Source organism: Enhydra lutris, unplaced genomic scaffold (genome assembly GCF_002288905.1).
Source record: "Enhydra lutris kenyoni isolate GAN:26980312 unplaced genomic scaffold, ASM228890v2 scaffoldscaffold67, whole genome shotgun sequence".
Taxonomy (NCBI): Eukaryota; Metazoa; Chordata; class Mammalia; order Carnivora; family Mustelidae; genus Enhydra; species Enhydra lutris.
In genome coordinates, this window is record NW_019154151.1 from 3,488,043 (window position 1) to 3,510,646 (window position 22,604).

Below are 22,604 nucleotides of genomic sequence, written 5' to 3' on the forward strand. Positions count from 1 at the left end.
ATATCTGAGGTTACATTTCAGGCTTCTCTATCATATGTGCTCTTAAGTCTATGGTTGTGGTTCATTCAAATCCTGCTCTACCCCTGCAATGTTCTCAGTGTGTAAACTCTTTTTAGGGGGCCCTGTTTAAAAAAAAGATGTTAGAAATATAGCTTAGTCCTCTTCCTGACAACACAAGCACCAAAGACTAACAATGTTTACAGTACGGTGCTACTGCTCCACAAAAACACCCAGCATTTGTTTAGAGATTTACGTTTTAAACAAAGCTTTGACACACATGATCTTACTCCTCACAATAACCCTAAACCTAAGCTAGTCCCCCAAACTGAAAATCACTCAATCCAACTGCTAGCTCTCTATAGGTACTTTGGTTAAAGAGCCTTAACTGCTCCTGCTCCCCCTTCCCCCAAAATTAAGTAGTGGATGTGTGCTGCTTCTACTACCCAGCAGCATGGAAATAAAGGAACGACCGTATTTCTTTGATCGCAAAGTAATCATGGCAATATAAAGCACCCCATCTGTCCACTTTGACCCTTACCGTTCATCTAGGCAATTAATCAGCACTTCCAGTGGTGGTTTTCCTATAGGATGCCAGCTGTCTTCCAATCCACCCCTCCCTTGGAGCCTAGCAGGACCACACCCCCAGCAAGGCCTCTGTGGGAAAGGTGTTCCGGCCTACAACAGTGGAAGCTGATACTTAGGTAGACCTGCCAGTTAAACTCACACTTGAATCCTTCTGGGCCTCAGTTTCCCTATCTCTAAAATGGGCTATACCTCCTTCCTCTTCACTAGTTCCCTTTCATTTCACCCTAGGCCCCTAGGAAGTGAAATCCGTGCTTAACCACAGCTTAAAGTCCTCTGCTGTCCTCTGGCTCCGGTCGCTGCGCTGGGCATGCTCAGTAGCTGGGGCCCACTCGGCACTGGGAGTAGGAAGCAGCTTTCGGCGCCCGGGCGGCTGACTGCGGGTACTTTGATGAATCACATGTGTCGAGGCCCTCTTAAAGAGATAGGCACCTACTTTCCCTTCACCCTAAACACCGCCCTAAGGGCGGCGGCGCCGGCGACCGCGGTAACTGCAGCTGCTCAGGGGCCGGGCTTGCCCTGGCGCCTAGTAGTGGCAACAGCGTGTTGCGTCGAGGGTGCCTGGGAGCCGGGATCCTGAAATCAGCCTCTCTCCAGGCAGACACATTCTCACACAGGAAGAGGTGATACCGAATCAGCTGGGGCAGCGGGACCACCCCGTGGGGCTTCCCCAAGTTGAGGAGAGGTCGGGTTACAGGTCACAGGTGATAGGGCCGGAGAAAGATGGAGCAGCCCGGGGCGGCGGCATCGGGAGCGGGAGGCGGCAGCGAGGAACCCGGTGGGGGCCGGAGCAACAAGCGGAGCGCGGGGAACCGGGCCGCCAACGAAGAGGAAACGAAAAACAAACCTAAATTGGTGAGTGCTCCCGCAGTCCCCGCCGGCCTTGGGGACAGCGAGAGCCCCAGGATCCTCCGGCAGTTGCGCACGGGGAGACCCGGGGCCCCCTCCCAAGGCTAACCGCGACCTCGCTGTGCTACTCGGGGAGCCGCGAAAGGAACGGCCCCGCGGAGTCGCGGAGACGGCGTGGGGGCGGAAGAGCACCCCCTTCTTCATTTAACCCATTTCTCACTCTTATCATTCTGGGAGGCAGTGTGGAAAAGAGAAGGGCCCCACCCCAACTTTGGGAGACTCCGAGTACTGGCTAGGGTCTGTTGATTATCTAACTAGTGGGCATGAATTTTCCCGCGATTCCTTTCCTTCCCACCGCAGTCTGTTGCTAGGTTTTGACTCTTAATGCTTACCGTCCGGTAAGGGGAACCTTAATTCTTTTCAATCCAAATACTTGGGAGCCCACCCACAGACTTGCCAACCAGCCCCACCCTTTAAAAAACCACACAGCGTAGGCTCCTAGTCTTTCTGCTTTACCAGAAATGTAAGGAATAATCGCCTACGTGCGCCTTTTCCCGTTGCCTCTTCCATGTGCTCGCCCAAGAAACATTTCTGTGTAAGAGTGGGGGGAGCGTGGGAGTTTGAGGTTGGGTGAGGTACCCCCAATTGTTGTGTATATAATAGAGTCATTACAGTACTTCCACGTAGTTGATTAGGAATGGTCAAAAGCAGTAAGACTGCACAAGTTTCATAGCCCTGAAAGTGTGTGTGAACCAGTGGTAGCAGTCCATTTCCTGCCACTGACTTAATGTGCAGAGGAATGTAATCTATGGGGCCTGGTATTAGGTTGGGAAATACTGGAGTTTCTTCAACTCATCAGTTAAAAGGGTTCCTCTTTTTTTTTTTTTTTTTAAGTTTATATGAAAATGGTTTAATAGTGAAACTTAAAAACTGGTAGCATTAACAAAATATATTGGCTATAGTCTTTTTTTCCCAGCCATGGCAAATATGCAGACATTTATCAATAAAGTTTATAATTTGGGTGGCATGAGGGAAAATAGTTTTCCTGCACAAGTTCAGCAAATAAATCTTGTTTGAAGTTTCTTCCTCTAACTCAGAAGGACAGCACATGTTGCACATTTAGTTTTTGAGTTTTCACCAGCAACTTGTTTATAATAGCAGAGGAGACAGTGACATTACTAATAAGTCTTTTCTTACGGCATCTGATCATTTGGTATGTACCTGTTGCATTTCTCTTTTACTTCCAGTTTGCCTTTCAATAATGAATTGTCCATGCTGGAAGACATGTCAAACTACTATTTCAGGAAGTATACATATTTCCATTGTGTGGGAAGAAGGGACCTAGTGGGTTAGAATAAAATGAACAGTTTAAAGTCTCATCAATTCCACCCTAACTTGAGGCAAACTGATAACTTGCTTACTTGATATATCCTGTTAACCCAGTATTCACAAATGAAGAAACTTCTTTTTGTGAATTGTCTATGCTGGTAGAGGGCTAATTGGTTTAATAATAGGTGCTCACAGCTTCATGAAACTTAGAAAAGTTTTGTGAGTGTATCACCAACATTTAATATATTTAAAAATTCTGATGCAGCTTTGAAATTTATCAGTTTGTGGTAAAAGAGTGGGCATGTTTCTTTTTTTTTTTTTTTGACCCAGTACAAAACTGTGATTTAAACAGTGATTAAGGGGCGCCTGGGTGGCTCAGTGGGTTAAGCCGCTGCCTTCGGCTCGGGTCATGATCTCAGGGTCCTGGGATCGAGTCCCACATCGGGCTCTCTGCTCAGCAAGAAGCCTGCTTCCCTCTCTCTCTCTCTGCCTGCCTCTCCGTCTACTTGTGATCTCTCTCTGTCAAATAAATAAATAAAATCTTTAAAAAAAATATTTAAACAGTGATTAAAAGTTTAAGCAAAAATAAACATCAGCTCAGTGTCCACGAATAGTTTGGTATATCTAGCAAGAAGCTTCTACTTTTAGGAACTACACTTTCAAGAAAGCACTTATCTCTTTTAGTAATAACACTTTGATTATATTCTTCCTTTCCCTTTGGTATTTGTTCTGTTTCATCTTTTATGTTTTACTTGCTTTGATGAGGTAACTAGATCGTTATGAGATGGTATCACTTTCACTTACTGGCTACAGCATTCAGTGTTGAACATAGCTTGATATAGTAGAACGGGTATTTGAATCCAAGAATTAATAGCAATTGGAACTTTCCTTTTTGCACAAATTAAGTTTTGAGACTTCCATGATTTTAGAAGCAGATATGTCAGAGTTAATAAAAACAAATTTAGGAAGACATTTCAGCCATTTTAAAGCAAGCAAGTTGATCAAACAACAAGACTTGCTAAGACATTTTTTTAAAATAAATGCCTTACTCATTATTTTGAGCTGTCTTATTGAAGTGCTCAACATGTTCTAAGGCCTTTTAGGGTGGAGTTCATCTGGGGGTTCTTAAAATATTGCCAGAAATATAAAATTTTACTTAATTATATTATTTTGAGTATTACATTATTAATCACTGTAAAGTTCTTAATTGTTTATGTATATAAAGGAGTTGTATGAGATTATAAAAGAGAGCTATATGGTCATAGAAATTACTTGTGTAGGTAACTGTGGGGGATAACTCCTGAAGTTGTATGAAAAAAATTGAGTGTAATAGGTACATTCATTTTTTCTGGGTCTCATAGTTTTCATCAGTTTCTCAAAGGGGCCTGTTACCTATAGAAGGCTAAGAACTATTGGGTTACCAAAGAGAGAGGGTAAAGGTATGCTAGTTGATTCCACTCCCAAGTTACTAGGGAGAGGAGGAGGTCAGTGATGAAGGGAGAAGGGAAATAGTACTGATCACACAAATGATTGGTATTGAAGATTTCTGGGAGTAAAAAGAAGTTAATTAGATAATATCTATATATAGTATTAGCTAAGATGAAAATTTTCATTACATTGAAAAAGTAACAATAGCTATAGTGGATTCATTAAAGTATAAGGGTTGTGATTCATTTGTTTTCATTTAGTTTCTCATTGTTCTGAAAAACTGGGGAAGGAAGGTATGTTTTCTGTTGAGAGGAACTACTTTATATCTCAACTTTTTGATGGGTATTAGAATTTTTTTTGTGGGGGGGCGCCTGGGTGGCTCAGTCCTTGAGCATCTGCCTTCCGCTCAGGTCATGATCCCAGGGTCCTGGGATGCAGTCCCACATCAGGCTCTCTGTTTAGCGAGAAGCCTGCTTCTCCCTCTCCTACTTCCCCTGCTTGTGTTCCCTCTTTCGTTGTCTCTCTCTCTCTCTCTCTCTCTGTCAAATAAATAAATAAAATCTTAAAAAAAAAGAATTTTTCTGTTTAAGATTAAATAAAAATTTAACAAAACTTAGTTTAATTTTCTTCATCTGTGAATCCTCATAATGACCCTATTTGATTCTTTTTACTGAAGGCATTCATCTCTTGGACTTCGCACCTTTTGAATAATGCATTAGTAGTAAAGCTTTGTAGCTTTACTACTCATGTAGCTCCTTGGTTAGGCCCAGATTGTAGCATGTCATCAAGCAGCATGATGCTTAATTAATTTACTATTTTAGTGATTAATTACTAATTTAGTGTCAGTCATGGAGTATGTTTTGTCAAATCTAGTAGAACTCTAGAGGTATTATGAAGGAGCTGCATCTTGAATTCCACATATTTAAGGCAATGGCTTGACTATTAAAAGAGGCTATTGTTAAGGTAGAACTGACAGCCCTCACACACACACAGTGGTGAAGAAGGGCTTAACAGTCTTAGATGTTTTTGCATTTTGGCTTTGTGTTTCTGTATCATTTCTGAAGCCTTTGGTCTTTACATAGTGGAGTCAAATTAGTAACTTGGTGTAATAGAAGTTAATTTTTTGGTTATTGTATAACTTCCTGAATATTTGGCTTGGTTTTTTAATTGGATAAATCATGTTTTGATTTAATTGAAAAGTTGAGCACAAGGAGTTCATTCATGCAACAAACATTTACTGAGCACCTACTCGATGTTAGGCATGCTGATGGTTGGTGATACAAAGATGCTCCTAGTCTAGTGGGGGAGACAGGGAAGTTAATGATTAAAGAGCTGTGTGATAAAGATCATAGGGATATGCATAGGAGGGTGATACATTGTTGAGAGGCATCTAAATCTAATTGGATGGTTGAGTGTAACAAGGAAAGGCTTAACCATAGTAGGTGACATTTACACCAAAGCTTGAAGAATAAGGCATTAATTGAAGAAGGGGAAGGAAAGGCATTTTTAGGTTGAAAGAACAACATATACAAAGGTAGAGAGATATGGTAACATGCCTAATAAAGGAACTGTGTGTAGATGTTAATGGCTGAAACAAAGGGTACATATGGTGGACCTGCTAGAAAAGAGAGAGTCTAGATCATGATGGATATTTGTATGCTATTTTACAGTTTCAAATTCTTTCTGTAAGCCACAGTAGGCCGTTGAAGAGATTTAAGCAGGGGACTGGCCTGATCAGAATTAAAGAAACTTAATACAGTGGTGAGTTTCTTGGAGAAGGGGGCAGAATGGAGGCAAGAAGACTAGTTAAGAGGAACAGAGTGACCTAAGAGTTTGATGTTTAGAGACTTGGATTCCAGTCGCAACTCATCTACTCATTGATTTACTAGTTCATCTCTTTACTAGGCATATATCTCTGCATTTCAGTTTCTTCCTGCTACTCCATTTTCTCACTTTCTTGCCACCCATACTGAACATCTTCACCAGATTTGAAATATCTACCTTGTTTCTCCTTTATAAATCTCACCTGACTTTCACAGCTCAGTTTGTGTCTCAAAATTCCCTCATACTTTATTAAAACTTCACTGATAACTCAGCTTACCAAAGGCTGAACTCATAACTATTGTGAGTCTTAATGTTACATGCTGATCTTGTATCTACAGAGATTTTAAAATGCTTCTGGGGAGTGGTCCCACTTTATGCCTATTCTTGAAAACCTTGTAAGCTGGTGCTTGAGTACAGAACTACTCAGTAAATGATTATTAGCTGGGAATTCTTTCCCTATAGGCCAGACATTTTGAGAGTGTAAATTGTTGAAAATAGACTTTAAAAATTACTCCCATCTAATGAACCTATCTGTACATCCCTCTGTGTACTTTGTTTTGAAATTCAAGAAACTTCTTGTCTGGGAGAACTTCTCTATCCCCCTTTTTGTTTGGATTCTTGTGATGGCAGAACCTGAACTTCATGCAGACAAAAAGTATTAAAACTTACGACCCAAGAAAACACTTTATTGTTATTAGTAGGAGACTTCAGCTTATTGGCAAAAGAATACTGAATGGACCAAAGGACCTGGGTCCAGTGTCTATCTTTTATTTGCTTGTGATTTCTTTCTTTCTTTGCTTCCTTTTTTTTTTTTTAAAGATTTTACTTATGTATTTGACAGAGAGAAAGACCTCGAGAGCAGGAACACAAGCAGGGGAAGTGGGAGAGGGAAACCAGGCTTTCCCGCCAAGCGGGGAGCCTGTTGCAAGACAGGGATCATGACCCAGAGAGGAAGGCAGATGCCAAAGAACTGAGCCACCCAGGTGCCCTTTGCTTGTGATTTCTGATGAACTGTTTAACAGCAGGAGTTTGAGCCCTTTCATTAACATCTGGGGGTTGGAGATAATGTCTGCCTGATTGGCTTTACAAGATCGTGTAGATAAAACACAAAAATGAATGAGATAGCATTTAGAAATTCTGTTTTGCTATACAATAATACAGCATTAAGATTAACCCCCTATACTACCTGAATCGAGTGTGATTGTGGTTGGATGGTTTAATGGCTTTCTTGCAATTTGATAGCTCTAATGTTATTATTGTATGAAGTACCATAATATGGTTATATGTTGATTGATTCCCTATTCCATTTGTCCATTTGGAGGAGTATACATTCTGACCTTTTACTAATAATTCTGTTGGATGAATATAAGATGTGAATTTAACATTTTTTTTTTTACTGTAGTATTTGTTTAAGAACCAGGCTACCATTTTCTTTTAATTTATCAATTTGACACATTTAAAATTTTTGTTAAAAAATATTTATTAGAGGGATGCCTGGTTGGCTCAGTCAGTTAAGGTCTGCCTTTGTCTCAGGTCATGATCCCAGGGTCTTGGAATGGATTTGAGTCCTGCATCAGGCTCCTTGCTTAGCGAGGAGCCTGCTTATCCCTCTGCCTGCTGCTCCCCCTGCTTGTGCGCACTCTCTCTCTCTGACAAGTAAATAAAAATCTTAAAACAAAACAAAAACATTTGTTTATTAGATATCTTTTATTAGATATTTTTGGCATCATTTATTAGATATCTTTGGCATTCTGCCTTGCCAGGTAGCTTACTGCTATTGTACAAATAAGGAAACTGAGTCACTATATGTTAAGGGGACTGGCCTAGAGATAAGTTTAAAATATTGCAAAAAGTGCTTATAGCACTGAGTTATTATGCTTTAAGGTCTCTGAAGGTGAAAAATTACTCAGTCTCTCTTTTTGTTCCTTTTTGGAACCATCAGAATTACAATCCACCTAGAGTTTACTCCAGATACGAGGAGCTCTGGCAGTAGCAGTATGTCATTGATGTGAAATCCTATTCTTTGCCAATGTGGTCCCAAAGAACACTTTAAATGACAGGATACTCTGAAAATTATACACACATACTATGTGCTAATTTCCCTGAATCAGCACATTTGGTTAAAAATTACTGGTTATCACTAGCACCATATGGATTGTTATTGAAGACCCAACTTCCCCCTATTCTTATATTTAGTCTGCCATGCAGAGGAGACCAATTCCTTCTGTCAGATTTGGGGTGTTTGATACGCTATTTTGTCTCAAGACTGAAGAAACTAAGATGATGGCCAGGTGACTTGAAATAATAGTTACATACTTGATATCCAAGTGGGCATCTTGTAGGAGATACCCATTGTCTTCTTGTAGAAAGACAGCTCAAAATTGATGTGTATAAAGGAAGGTTGAGATGTATTTTTACATAGCTATTTATTATGACTGTAAGTAATAAATGTGAACTCATACTAATTTAAAACTTATTTATCTGATTAGGTTGAATCTGTTTCAGCCTGATTGATTTACTCTGGCTATAGCTTAAGCAGACATTTGAGTGAATTCTGATTTTTGCTTGCTTTATGTAAGGCGTCCTGGGGAAAGGGTATTGGTGCTTTCTCATGAAAAAATGTGGCAAACAAAATTCTTACTAATCACCACTTACACAAGCTTTTGTTTAATGAACGTTTTTCTGCATTGCTTTTGGGAGAGTAAGCTACCAAACACTGTCAAATTGTCCACCAGTCTTTCTTTCTGTTAAGGCTCTCTATAGCAGTGCCTACTTCAGTTGAGAAGCTTCTGTGTCGCTATTCATGCAGGTTGGTGTAGGAATCCAAGACTTCATTAGTAATGTATTGCTTCCCAAAGGCTGTTGATTCGATCACCTGATAATTCTGGTGGTCACCCAGGGGAGAAAATAGGTGCAGTCCAAAATCGGTCATTCTGGGATAGATATCCACATGTTTTGGTAAAGATTTGGTCAAAATTATGAGGAATTTTATCCTTAATTTATTGGTCTCTCACCTAGCTCAAAGTAAAAAAAGATAGAAATATAGTTTTCACTTTATGTATAATAAGGGCTAGTTAATGTGGCCTTTTTTGTAAAACATAAAAATTTGCAAATGTACTAACAAGTAGAGAGGTTAGTATAACGAATTACCGTATCTCCATTACCCCCAATCTAGCAGTTATCTAGATTTTCAGCATTTGCTTTATCCATCCTTTATTTTTTCCTTGCTAAAGTATTTTAATGCAAATCCCAGATATCATGTCATTTTGCTCCTACATACTTCAGTAGGAAGATATAAGGCATATAATAAATATAATAAAAAGTAAAAATTACCTTTTTTTAATGTAACCATATACCACTGTTGCCACTTAAAAAATACTATATTGCTTGGTATCATCTAATACTTAACTCATATTCAAATATCCCTAATTGACTCAAAAGATAGAGTTTTAATTTAATGTGTGCCTAACTAGTATACATGTCACTGAGTTCCTTAAACAAATACAACTTGAAGTTAATGGTAAATTTTTTAAAGATTTATTTTGAAAGACAGAGTGTGCATGTGCAAATGGGGGGAGGGGCAGAGGAAGAGACTCTTAAGCAGACTCTGAGAGTGGAGTCTGAAGTGGGGTTTGATCTCATAGTCATGAGGTCATGACCTGAGCCAAAACTAAGTGTCAGATGCTTAACGTGCTGAGCCACCCAGGTGCCCCAAAGTTAATGGTAAAATTTCATTTAAAGTTACTCCACATAAAGTGCTATCATGAAGTATCAGCTCCAATTAAGTTCACTTCTGTCTTCAGTTCCTTTTTTTAAGATTTATTTATTTTAGAGGGCAAGAGTGTATACCTGCCAGCAGGGGGAGGGGCAGAGGGAGAAAGGGAGAGAAGAATCTCTTAAGCAAACTCTGCACTGAGCATGGAGCCCAGTGTGGGGCTCAGTGCCAGGACCCCAAGATCATGACCTGAGCAAAAATCAAGAGTGGGGTACTTAACTGACTGAACCACCCAGCTGCCCCTCTGTCTTTAATTCTGTAAAAATATCTGAAAGGTTGTCTAGACAAGCGTGGAGAGATAGAACAGCTACTATGTGCCATAGAAAAGAGACCAAATAAGACTTTTGGCTCCACTCACTGGTTGGGTAATCACTCATTCTTCATTTTGCAATTTGTGAAGTGGGGTGGGGTTTATGTGTAAGTATTTTCTTTCCAGGGAAATGTAGATAGTTGGGTAAAGGAAATGTGTTCTTGAGTTCTGGGATAAAGGGTTCATATAACTCTTTGATTTACACAACTATATATATGTTACTAGCTCTAGTTTTTATTTCAATGCAAATGCCAATTTGATAATTGAGGTGTCTGTCATTGATTTTTAGCCACTTTAATATACTGTAGGTTGCTGAATATGGATAATTGGGTGAGTAAACCTTTACAAAGAACTTTGAACTATTAAGTTTTCTTATTTGGATATTTGTGGGGTTAAAATTGAAAATCAGGCTATACTAATGTGGTGATGGAGCTGGGGATGGGTGGAGTGGGTAAGTATGAGAAATCAACTTGGGCAAAAAGCCTAGACTCCACACAGATTTACTAAAGAAATTGTGTAACCACTACTTTCCAGATAGCAATTTAGTGCTGAGTGCTGTTATTATACTGGGAGGCAGTAGGCATATCATTTCTTGAACTTTGGATTCAAGTCGATTTAGACTAGTAATCCATTTCCACTCTTCAACTTCTAGTCTATTTACTGATCCAGTCAGGTGGTAATTTTCCTCAAAATAGGAGATGATTGATAATTGTTGGGGCTGGATCATTGTGGCATGTGTTTCTTTTGTTTTGCTGAGGGGAGAAAAATCTGTGGAGGTATTGTTTTATGTGCTTTGAAATCTACCAGTGATAAAATTTGCTTAATAGCATATCATGCTGGCTGAAGCTATTTAGGAAGATTCTATATGTAGAAAGCAAGACCTTGTATAGACTGTACACTTATATTTTGGAGTTGTATGTATAATAGAGACTTGGGCAGCTACACTCAAGGATGTGAGACCACGAAGGTCACATCACTTACCAAATCATGTGCTCAATCACAAGATTGTTATCTTCTGGGGACTGTTTTTTGTAATTCACACAAAGGTGTAATATGGGCTAGCGACTGCATTTAAACTATATTTATTGTATTCCTTTTATCTTTATTTTGTGGATTTTATTCTCATACCTGATAGGAGATTCAGCAAGGCAAAGGACTTAGATAATGTCTCACTTAAAATAGGTATTTTCCATTTGTCATTAATTCTGACAAAAAGAATATAAGGTGTATATCTATGTAATGTGTTATCCTAAGCCTGACTACCTTTGCCTTTATTTTTTTTCTAAAGATTTTATTTATTCATTCGACAGAGAGAGATCACAAGCAGGCAGAGAAGCAGGCTCCCTGCCAAGCAGAGAGCCTGATGTGGGACTCGATCCCAGGACTGTGAGATGATGATCTGAGCCGAAGGCAGAGGCTTAACCCACTGAGCCACCCAGGTGCCCTACCTTTGCCTTTAATGATTGCATTCCTCAATTGTAGAGGGCTGTGTTCTGGAGGACCTAGCTTACAGGTTCATTATGTTGATTGCTTTTTCTATCTTAAGGTTCCTCCCTTTCTGCACTCTCTCCAGTGATTTTCTTGATGTTATGTTTCACAGTTCTTCACATGGTTGCAGACTGTCAGGTAAAACTGCATTTTTTTTAAAAGTTTGTGTCATAACATCTATTTTCACTTATGTTACCTATGCAAGAACCTATAGAAATTTAAGATGGGTTGAAATAAATTTGGCAGAAGTATATCCTCTAATGTGCCTTGCAGTCTAGTACCTCACATTACAAAATCAATGTTTTCCAGAAGAGTCAGTGTGTACATAAAACATTTGTGAGTGGAAATAATCTTTTCTTAGGCTGACTTCACAACTTGTTTTTCATTGGCAGTGCATTAGCTTACATTTTTCCTCTGGTTGAATAGCTAATGGTCTTTAAACAAGCTATTAAAGGGAAGGAAGATTTTACAGTACAAAAAAAAAAAAATGGCCTGGATTTTTTCCATGCCAGTGGTTTGGCTTTTCATGTGTTCGCTTTACTAAAGCAGGGCTAACGCATGTTTTCTTATCTCTCTTATTCTCATCACCAACTGGTGATGGTTGGACCTGGCCTACATTTGCATAGCCTTTGTATAGTCTATACTTGCTTAATCAAGATGGTCTTGTGAATTTCTGTGAGATCCAAATCCTCCATCTTTATATGGCTGAATAGGTCTGAGTCCAAATACTAAATTTTAAGGGGCTATATCTCTGTATAATGGAATTGAGGCATTAGTTATACTTTAAAGTAGGAGTTAAGCAGGGCTCTGTGCCCAGTTTATCACACTCCTCCTATAAAATCTGTTGCGGCTAGTTGTGGATCAAGATAGGTTATGTTACATATCCCTGCTTTCAACCCCCTCCCTTTAACTAACCTATTAACACTTGCATGTTTCTAACTGATCATCTTTTTTTTTTTAAGATTTTATTTATTTATTTGACAGACAGAGATCACAAGTAGGCAGAGAGGCAGGCAGAGAGAGAGAGAGAGAGAGAGGAGGAAGCAGGCTTCCTGCTGAGCAGAGAACCTGATGCGGGGCTCGATCCCAGGACCCTGGGATCATGACCTGAGCCGAAGGTGGAGGCTTTAACCACCTGAGCCACCCAGGCGCCCCTAACTCTGATCATCTTACTCCTTGTTTTTACTGGTTTCTGTGAATATTATTAGTGGTGTATCCTATTGCCTGGCCACAGAAATAACATGCAAGAAGGATGGCCAATGAATGTGAAATCAATTACTGAATGTGACAGATTTATTTAAAAAGTATCTCCCGTCCACACACATCATCAGTCATGCTGCCATAAACTAATAGAAATTGCATTTTGATTCTAGTATCACCACTTTGTGTTTTCATGACTCCATATTTTATAGAATCTAAGAGTATTTCATAAGCTATATAGAGTTGAAATAAGCTAAATAGGGTATCTAACTGACTTACTAAGTTTTATTTTAAGAGTTAATTTCTCACAATTTGAAGAGGTTATATAGAAGGTAAGCTGACTGCTTTTAAAAATATAACTCTGGGCAAGTCATTTATCTTTTCTCTAGGTGTCCGTTTATTCTGTAAAATCCAGGAGTTGAAATAAACCATTTTTAAGGTTCCATTCAGCTCTGATGTACGGGGAGTCAGAGGTTATTGACAGTTGTAATGACTCTTCTGTAACATAAATACATGACATGTAGGTTCTAGTTAGATGAAAAGTTGGCAGTTATAAAAGATGACAGTTGAAGTCTGAATGCTAATGGGTGAAAATACCAGTTAATTTTACTGTTTCTGGGGTCTGAGTTAGCCTAGTTCAGTGAAGGTCACATCAACATTATTTTAACCATACATTGTGTAAAGGGCCCTAGAGAATGCTGGCTCTATCCTAGGTCATCCTAATACTTGGGTGGTTCCCTTGGTTTACTGACCAAGTATAGTACTTGGGCCTGCCCAGAGGTGTTTCTCAGTAATGAAAAATATCGTATGTGCCAGTTGCTATTCTAAATGCCTTGCATATTTTTGTCAAGAACTGTTAAAGTTCTGGGATTTTATCCTGCTTATATACCTGTTGCTGTTTCGTGAAGGATTGCAGAAAACTTAAGACTCATGGGTCAGCAATAAAAGATGGTTTATTATTCATTGCAAAAGCAGTAGACAGAATGTCACTGTGACATGCTGGTTCACTATGGTCCTAATTTTTACAAGGTAGACCAGTATGGATGCCTACATGGATAGTCAGTTGTGTCACAGGAGAGGAACACTGAGTTTAGAGGATTTACCACTTTTATGATAAGCAGAAGCAAGCATGCTCTTTGGGGAGGGGTGGTATTACCTCATGATCAGGGCCACTTGCTTTATTTTCACTTATTTATTTATTTGAGAGAGAGACAGAGAGGAGGCACAGAGGGAGAGAGAGACTCTCAAGCTGATTTCATTCTGAGCATGGAGCCCAATGTGGAACTTAATCCCGTGACCCTGAGATCATGACCTGAGTCAAAGTCAAGAGTTGGACGCTTAACCAAGTGAGTCACCCAGGTGTCCCTAGGGTCACTTGCTTTAAACATAGCCTTCAGAAATGGTCTGGCTAAATTGTTGTCAGGGCCCTTCAGTCTCAGGGCCTTTCTACCTAGTAAGAATGTGCAGGGTTGCTCAGGGATTGATGGCAGATATCCTTCCCCATCAACAGTGACTCATTTGGTCCTCACATCAGTTATTTTGTGGGTAAGAGCTCAGAAAAGGTTGGGCGTCTGGGTGGCTCAGTGGGTTGAAGCCTCTGCCTTCGGCTCAGGTTGTGATCCTAGGGTCCTGGGATTGAGTCCTGCATCGGGCTCTCTGCTCGGCAGGGAGCCTGCTTCCCTTCCTCTCTCTCTGCCTGACTCTCTGCCTACTTGGGATCTCTGTCAAATAAATAAATACAATCTTAAAAAAAAAAAAGAAAAGAAAAGGATAAGTAACTTGCCCAATGAAATAGTGGTGAATTTGAAATTCAAGACCAGTGTGACTAATGAAATCCATGTTCTTAGTCATTGTTTTTTATACTGTCTAAGACCCTAAATTTTAGACTGGCTCTAAATTGACTTGAAGACCTAGTGGTTCTCTAGACTGGTGATGGTTGGACCTGGCCTACATTTGCACTATGCTTCTTATGTAAAATTTAGAAGACCAAGTTCAAGGGCCATTCATTTTAGTGCCACTGATAATTAGTAGTTAAAATTCTTTGAATCACTGCCATGAAGTAGTAGGCCAGATATGTCACCACTTGATGGGAAATAGTTATGAGGATAAAAGTGATATGGCTGTCGATTTTAAGGATATATAAACATAATTCTTAAAAATATCAGTCTGGCCTCTTAAATAATTTCGTGGTCAACACAAGGCCTACTATACTTTACAACTATTGCATATTGCATATGATTCTCTCTCTCTCTCTCTTTTTTTTTTGTCTTTGTATGTTAGCCATGAAGAGAGTAGCTTCTGAACAGGTTATACTGCCAAGCCAAACTGCCTGTTTCATCTTTTAGTTTCTATCTCTCTTCCTCTGCCCATTCCCCTTGTTTGTTTGTGAAATTTTGTGTGAAGTAAAACTGCTTTGGAAAAACTAATGCTATCTCCTAGTATATAAGTACATGATATGCATTGTTTCTTGTTTAGGGGAGTGCCAAGAACCACCTACCTTCTCCTGCTGCTTCTTGTGTCTGCTTTGCTTAAAGATTGGCGGCTATAAAAGTGTGGCATATTCAGCCAAGTGCTATCTTTTTAATTAGGCTGCTGAGAGTGTTGTGACAAACTATTTTTGTGTTGCTGTGTGACAAGTAATAGAGTCTTAAACTATGGGTTTACATGCCAGATAATATGGAAATGTGTTTGTGATTTGAGTTCTAGCCCTTCAGTCTTAATCGTCATCCTCCCAAGAGGAGAAGGGAGCTTTTAATTAACAAATGTGATGAATGAAACAGGTCATGATTATACCAGTATATGCTTGGAAGTCAGGCCATTCCATACTTATGATCACTAACTTGAATGAGTTAAAATTTCTGTGCTGTTTTTTTTTTCATGGAACTATGTACAATAAGTATGAAACCAGGAGGAAAAGGACATCTAAAGCTCATATAATGATATAAACATAGCTGGAAAAGCTGGTAATTAAGCCAACTAAGTATTTTTTTTAGTTTGTTTTTCAAATAGCCCTCTTATCTATTCTTACAAATTTGTATTTCCTCCAAATATGGTCTTGGCTATTGATGTCCTTTTGTTTTTGACCTCATCTAGAGCTCTAAAGCTTTAGTCTTGTGTTTTAGAAAAATATGTAAGGAAGGATGTCACATTCTTGTTCCCAAAAGTGTATTCTTTTTCTTTATACCAGTGGTTCTCAGCGGGGCACAATTTTGTCTTCCAGGAGAAATATGGTAGTGCCTGGAGACATTTTTGGTTGTCACAAATGGGGGGGGGTTGCTACTGGTATCTAGTGAGTAGAGGCCAGGCATGCTGCTGAACATCCTCGCAGTGTGCAAGACAGCTCCCATGACAAAGAATTATCCTGCCCAAAATGTCAATAATGCCAAGGTTGAGAAATCCTGCTTTGGTCTCTGTGAGTTTGTGTTTATTTAATGTGAAAAATTACTGGCTTCTTAGCCATTTATTCATTCTTCCATTATATTATCGTTCCCTCTGTATTGAGACGGCCAGGTCATCCCTATTTTCAAGGAAGCATTGTTTGTCTCCTACCAATTTTATTTTCATTTCCTTCCTTTCCACTACAGGAAATCTGAACTGGACTGTTCACAACTTTGTTGTTGTAAACTTATACCTCTTATCACTAATTTCTGACCTCTGAGAAAAATACTCACTCTCATGCTAATGAGTTTAAAAGGCAATTTTTCCATCTGCTGTTTCCTTGACACCTAAACAGCTTTTGATGCTGGTCACTTTAACTCATCATCTATATGGATTTTACATTCCATGGTACAGTTTTCTCTAGCAGCTTCTGTCACTGGATTTGTTGACTTGCAAAGGTAATGCCTTCCTTTGTCCTTCATCTCAAAAATTGTTTCTTTATCTGCTCTTCTCTATGTACAGTTGCAGGCAATCACATGCCTCTTCAAATACTACCTGAATGCAGTTGGTGCCAAACTTTCCTAGCTACTCTGACATTGAAGTTCAATACCATATCATTGTTTGCTGAAAGACATTTCCTAATTATGATGCGGTTCTACCAAAAACAGCATAAAGTTGTTGATTCTTTTCTGTGAGACATTTGTGAAATCTGGAGTACTTTATGGCAGAGGTTGTTTTAATATTCTCTTTGCAGGGAGAATAAAAATTAACTTGATATGTAGACACATGTACATATGGTGTTTATCAAGTTTACTTATTCAGGATAAGTTCTTTCCTTGCTTATCACCAGACTGTATTACTGTAATATTAGTCACTGAGTGACCTTTATGATTTCTGGTCCACTTTAATCAAGGTTAACTTCCCTATTTGAGTGTTGAATGCCAATGACTAATTTTTTAAAAAATTTTGTTAACATGTAGCGCATTATTGGTTTCTGGAGTAGAATTCAGTGATTCATTACTTACATACAACACCTAGTGCTTATCTCAACAGGTGCCCTCTTTAATATCCATCAGCTGTTCAGCCCATCCCCCACCCATGTTCCTCCATCAACCCTCAGTTCATTCTCTGTTGTTAAGAGTCACTTTTGGCTTGTTTTCCTCTCTCCTTTTTTTTCTTTTCTGCCTTCCCATATGTTGATCTGTTTTTTTTCCCTTAGATTCTACATGAGTGTGATCATATGGTATTTTGTCTTTCTCTGACTGACTTATTTCACTTAGCATGATACATTCTAGCACTATCCACAGCATTGCAAATGGCAAGATTTTGTTCATTTTGATGGCTGAGTGATATTACACCCCCCCCCCACACACACACACACATGCACACACACACACACACGCACACACCACATCTTCTTTATCCATTCGTCAGTCTGTGGATATTTGGGCTCTTTCCATAGTTTGGCTATTGTTGATAATGCTACTGTAAACATAAGGGTGCATGTACCTCTTTGAATCTGTATTTTTGTATCCTTTGTGCAGAAACCTAATAGTGCAATTGCTGGGTTATGGGGTAGTTCCATTTTTAACTTTTTGAGGAACCTCCATACTGTTCTCCAGAGCGGCGGCACCAGCACAGGTATTCTCACCAATACCTGTTGTTCCTTGTGTTGTTAATTTTTGCCATTCTGATTAGTGTGAGGTGGTATCTCATCATAGTTTTGATTTCCCTGATTATGGGTGATGTTGAACGTCTTTTCATGTGTCTGTTAGCCATCTGGATACCTCTTTGGAAAAGTATCTATTCATGTCTTCTGCCCATTTCTTAACTGGGGTATTTGTTTTTTAGATGTTGAGCTTGTTAAGTTCTTTATAGATATTGGACATTATCCCTTTATCAGATATGTCATTTGCATATATCTTCCATTCTGAAGGCTGCCTTTTAATTTTGTTGATTGTTTCCTTACTGTGCAGAAGCTTTTTTTTTTTTTTAAGATTTTATTTATTTATTTGACAGAGAGGGAGAGAGAGATCACAAGTAGGCAGAGAGGCAGGCAGAGAGAGCTCTCTGCTGAGCTCTCTGAGAGCCTGATGTGGGCCTCGAACCCAGGACCCTGAGATCATGACCTGAGCCGAAGGCAGAGGCTTAACCCACTGAGCCACCCAGGTGCCCCTGTGCAGAAGCTTTTCATCTTGATGAAACCCCAGTAGTTCAGCAGTCTCAGTCTCAGTCTCAGCAGTTAGACAAGAAAAAGACATAAAAGGCATCCAGATTGGCAAGGAAGAAGTCAAACTTCCACTATTTGCAGAAGACATGATACTCTATGTAGAAAACCTGAAAGACTCCACCAAAAAAGTGCTAGAACTCTGGTGAATTCAGCAAAGATGCAGGATATCAAATCAATGTGTAGAAATCTGTTACATTTCTATATACCAATAATGAAGCAGTAGAAAAAGAATTCAAGGAATCAATTCCTTTTGCAATTGCACTTAACATAATGAGATCCCTAGGAATAAACCTAACTAAAGAAGTAAAAGATCTGTACTCTGAAAATTGTAGAACACTTTTGAAAGAAATTGTAGAGGACACAAAGAAATGGAAAAACATTCCATGCTCCTGGAACAAATGTTGTTAAAATGTGTATACTACCCAAGGCAGTCTACACATTCAGTGCGATCCTATCAAAATACCACCAGCATTTTTCACAGAGCTAGAACAAACAATCCTAAGATATGTATGAAACCACAGAATACCCCAAAGAGCCAAAGCAATTCTGAAAAAGAAAAACAAAACTGGAGTCGTCACAATTGCAGATTTCAAGCAATATTACAAAGCTGTAGTTATTCAGATGGTATGGTACTGGCACAAAAACAGACACTTAGAACAGTGGAACAGAACAGAGAACCCAGAAATGGACCCTCAGCTGTATGGTCAACTAATCTTTGACAAAGCAGGAAAGAATATCCAAAGGAAAAATAGAGACTCTCTTCAACAAATGGTATTTGGAAAACTGTCCAGCAACATACCGAAAGATGAAACTGGACCATTTTCTTACCCCATACACAAAATTAAGTTCAGAATGGATGAAAGACCTAAATGTGAGGCAGGAAACCATCAAAATCCTACAGGAAAACAGAGGCAGAAGCCTCTTTGACCTTGGCGTAGCAACTTCGTATTAGACATGTCTCTGGAAGACAGGGAAACAAAAGCAAAAGTGACTACTTATCCAATTCATGAGGACCAGTCTTATTTTTATATATACGGTTACTGTTAAGCTACCTAATTTTATCTTCTTATCTTCTTTCTTCTATTTGCCCCTTTAAGTTAAGCTATTTCCTAAATTGTTCCATCTACTTGAAATAACCTTTTATCCTTTTATTCTTCTCAGATGATTCTAAGTACTTTCCTTCCATTTCTTCATGTAACTTCTTAAAGTCTTTGTCGTCTGAAAGTGACATGATCAACTCATTCCCCTTCAACCTTCAGTTTCCTATAGAGAGCCAGTGTATTCTGTGTATTCTGCATGGTTGTATTTACAGTTGTACTTATTATAGATGTATGTTATAGAGTATAATCATTCCACACATATTGAAACAACTATACATGGGTTTTACTCTTGAGGAACCCATGTCCTAGTGAGAAAAGGGGGATATGCAAGTCTAAAGTAGTAAGTTCTGTAATATGTAGGTGTGAGCAGCGTATTCTTTGGAATGCCACATATCGTTGCTGGTAGGGAGAGGAGAGACTTCATAGAGGCCACATCTGATCTGGGTCTTGGAGAATGAAAGTTTATTTAAAAAAATTTTCAAAAAGATTTTATTTATTAGAGCATGAGTGATAGGGAGGGGCAGAGGAGAGGAAGAAACAGGCAGGCTCCCTGTTAAGCAGGGAGCCTGATGTAGGGCTCTATCCCAGGACCCTGGGATCATGACCTGAGCTGGAGGCAGATGCTTAACTGACTGAGCCACAAGGCGCCCCTGAAAGGTTAAATGAGGGTGTTCTCAATAGAGAGATCATCACATATATAAATTAAAAGTTATATAAAGACAGGGTTTTTTTAAGTGTTACGATTTTATTTGTAATTGTTTTAAGATTTATTTATTTTTAGAGAGTGAGAGTGTGAGTCGGGAGAGGGGCAGAGGGAGAGAGTGAGAGAATCTCATGTAGACTCTCCGGAGTATGGAGTCCTATGTGGGGCTTGATTTCAGGACTCCGAGAGCATGACCAGAGCTGAAATCAAGAGTTGGGCATTTAACTAACTGAGCTACCCAGGTGCCCCTAAGTGACATTGATTTTATAAGTGTTAAGATCTTGGGGGGACGTCTATGACCAAACTTGCTCTGTAATTGAATAGGGGTGTTCATATGAAGCATTTTTTACCAACTCAGAAGTGAGGTGGAGAAAGGGAATTAACATTTACTAAGGACTTATATTGTTTCAGACATTGTTCTGGGGGCTCACCAACTTCCTTCATTGTTACCAGAAATGTGTGGTAAATGTAGTTATTTTCCACATTTTATAAATAAGGGAAATGAGTCTCAGGTTAACTGATTCTGATTCCAAAATATATGCTGTTTTATGATAGCATGCTACTTTTTTAGGAGTAACAGACTGTAATTAAAACATAGAAATGAACTATGATTTTTTTCTACTTTATTAACATGTACTTCATATTTTTTATTTTTGTGTTTTTTTTCTATCACAGATGTTACTAAGTTTGATAAATGCATCTTAACACATTTTATCATTGTTGGATTAAGTTAGCCAAGGAAATAATAGTTTGAGAGGTTAGCTAGGAGTTGTCCACAAATAATTTAGAGCTATATATGGTTAATTTTATTACTGAGGATTTGGGTAAGCTGCTCAGTTGGAAAAGTTCTATCTCTGAAATTATTAAGTATTTAATAAAATTTAATAAGCATTTTGGAGAAACCTACCCCAGTATTGTGCTAAGCATTTTGAAAGTGCTAAAATAAATAGTCCCTGCCCACTGGGAACACAGGGTTGGAGAGTCTGATGTGTACAAACCTGTGGTGCAAGGTGGAATGTGATAAGTGCTACTGTAGAGGTAAAAAGTACTTGGGAGTATTAGGGCTGACTTCATGGAAAGATAGGCAACAGAAGATACTCCAAGTACAGGGAGTTTTTTCTTAAACAGTGATAGAGAGTGGAGAGGGGACATTTTGTACAGCTGCAAGGGAGTTAGGAAGTTGTAGCGAGTTTGAAGAATTAAGAGTCTAGTGAGGCCCAGTTGTATAATGGGAGTGGTAGAGGTCAGTCTGGAGGGAGATTAAAGCTTCATCATGGTGAGCACTGAATGCTCCTCTGAAGAATTTGGACTTCATTCTGTAGAGTATCTGAGTAGGGGAGTGATGTGATCAGACCTTACTACAGTCAGACTTTACCTAATTTAGACTTTTTATAATTGGAAATATTATGAAGTCTAGAATCTTTTTTTAAAACTCTGTGATAATTGGCCTATTTGTAGTATAAATATAGAGGCATCTATTAATTTTGATACCTTTTGGCATGCTTTAATTTGACAACTTTGAAAATTTGTGAAATGAGGCATGTGTTGTGAATAGTGTGTACTTTGATAACTTACACAGTTTTGTAGTGACTTACTTGATCCTTGGTCCCAACTTCCTCTTCTGTAGATCTATCCCTCTAAGCCTAATTTTTTTTTGTTGTTTGTTTGTTTTAACAAATAGATACTGCTTTAAAGGTCAGGTAGCTTAGCATACAAGACTGCTGCTGTCAAACTGAATGTGTTTTGTCTAGGCTGAGTTACAGTTCCCAGAATATTCTGAGAGAAGCTGCAAGGTTTATGATATAAAAAACTGGGTAAAGTTATCCTCACTGAAGTGTTATAATACTTTGGTTCGTTTTTTTTTTTTTTAAAGATTTTATTTATTTATTTGTCAGAGAGAGAGAGAGAGAGAGAGAGCGAGCGCGCGCACAGGCAGACAGAGTGGTAGAGGGAGAAGCAGGCTCCCTGCGGAGCAAGGAGCCCGACGCGGGACTCGATCCCAGAACCCTGGGATCATGACCTGAGCTGAAGGCAGCCGCTTAACCAACTGAGCCACCTAGGCGTCCTGATACTTTGGTTGTTTATTACCATTTTTACACATGAATCTCTTATGACAAAGCAAAGCTACATTGCTTACAACTATGGCAAAGTAATCTCAGGGCTGTGATTTGAACTCCAGCCCCTCTTAGGATAATTCACTGAAAAATGAACTTTGTATTAAGAGACACTGTCAGCTTAGTTTTATTGCTACATATTTTAAAGTTTTTATTATTATAGGCATCCAAATGAAATTGAGACAAGAGCCAAAGGAATGAAAACTTGTCCATATACAAAAGATTACATATATCCAGGATATCCAAATATGTTATAATTTATATTCAAATCTGGTTCTTGCACAAAACCTAACT

General features: G+C 39.0%; 1 protein-coding gene across 2 annotated transcripts in view; it reads left to right on the forward strand.

The window, feature by feature from the left end:
• The first annotated feature begins 1,195 nt into the window (after positions 1-1,195).
• Positions 1,196-22,604, forward strand: part of LOC111159173 (diaphanous related formin 2) — a 1,005,724-nt gene continuing 984,315 nt past the window's right edge. For both annotated transcript variants that reach the window (XM_022521608.1, XM_022521609.1), the window contains exon 1: positions 1,196-1,437. In XM_022521608.1, coding sequence (XP_022377316.1) covers positions 1,306-1,437 — 132 coding nt within the window. In that variant the 5' untranslated portion in view covers positions 1,196-1,305. The remainder of the gene's footprint in view (positions 1,438-22,604) is intronic.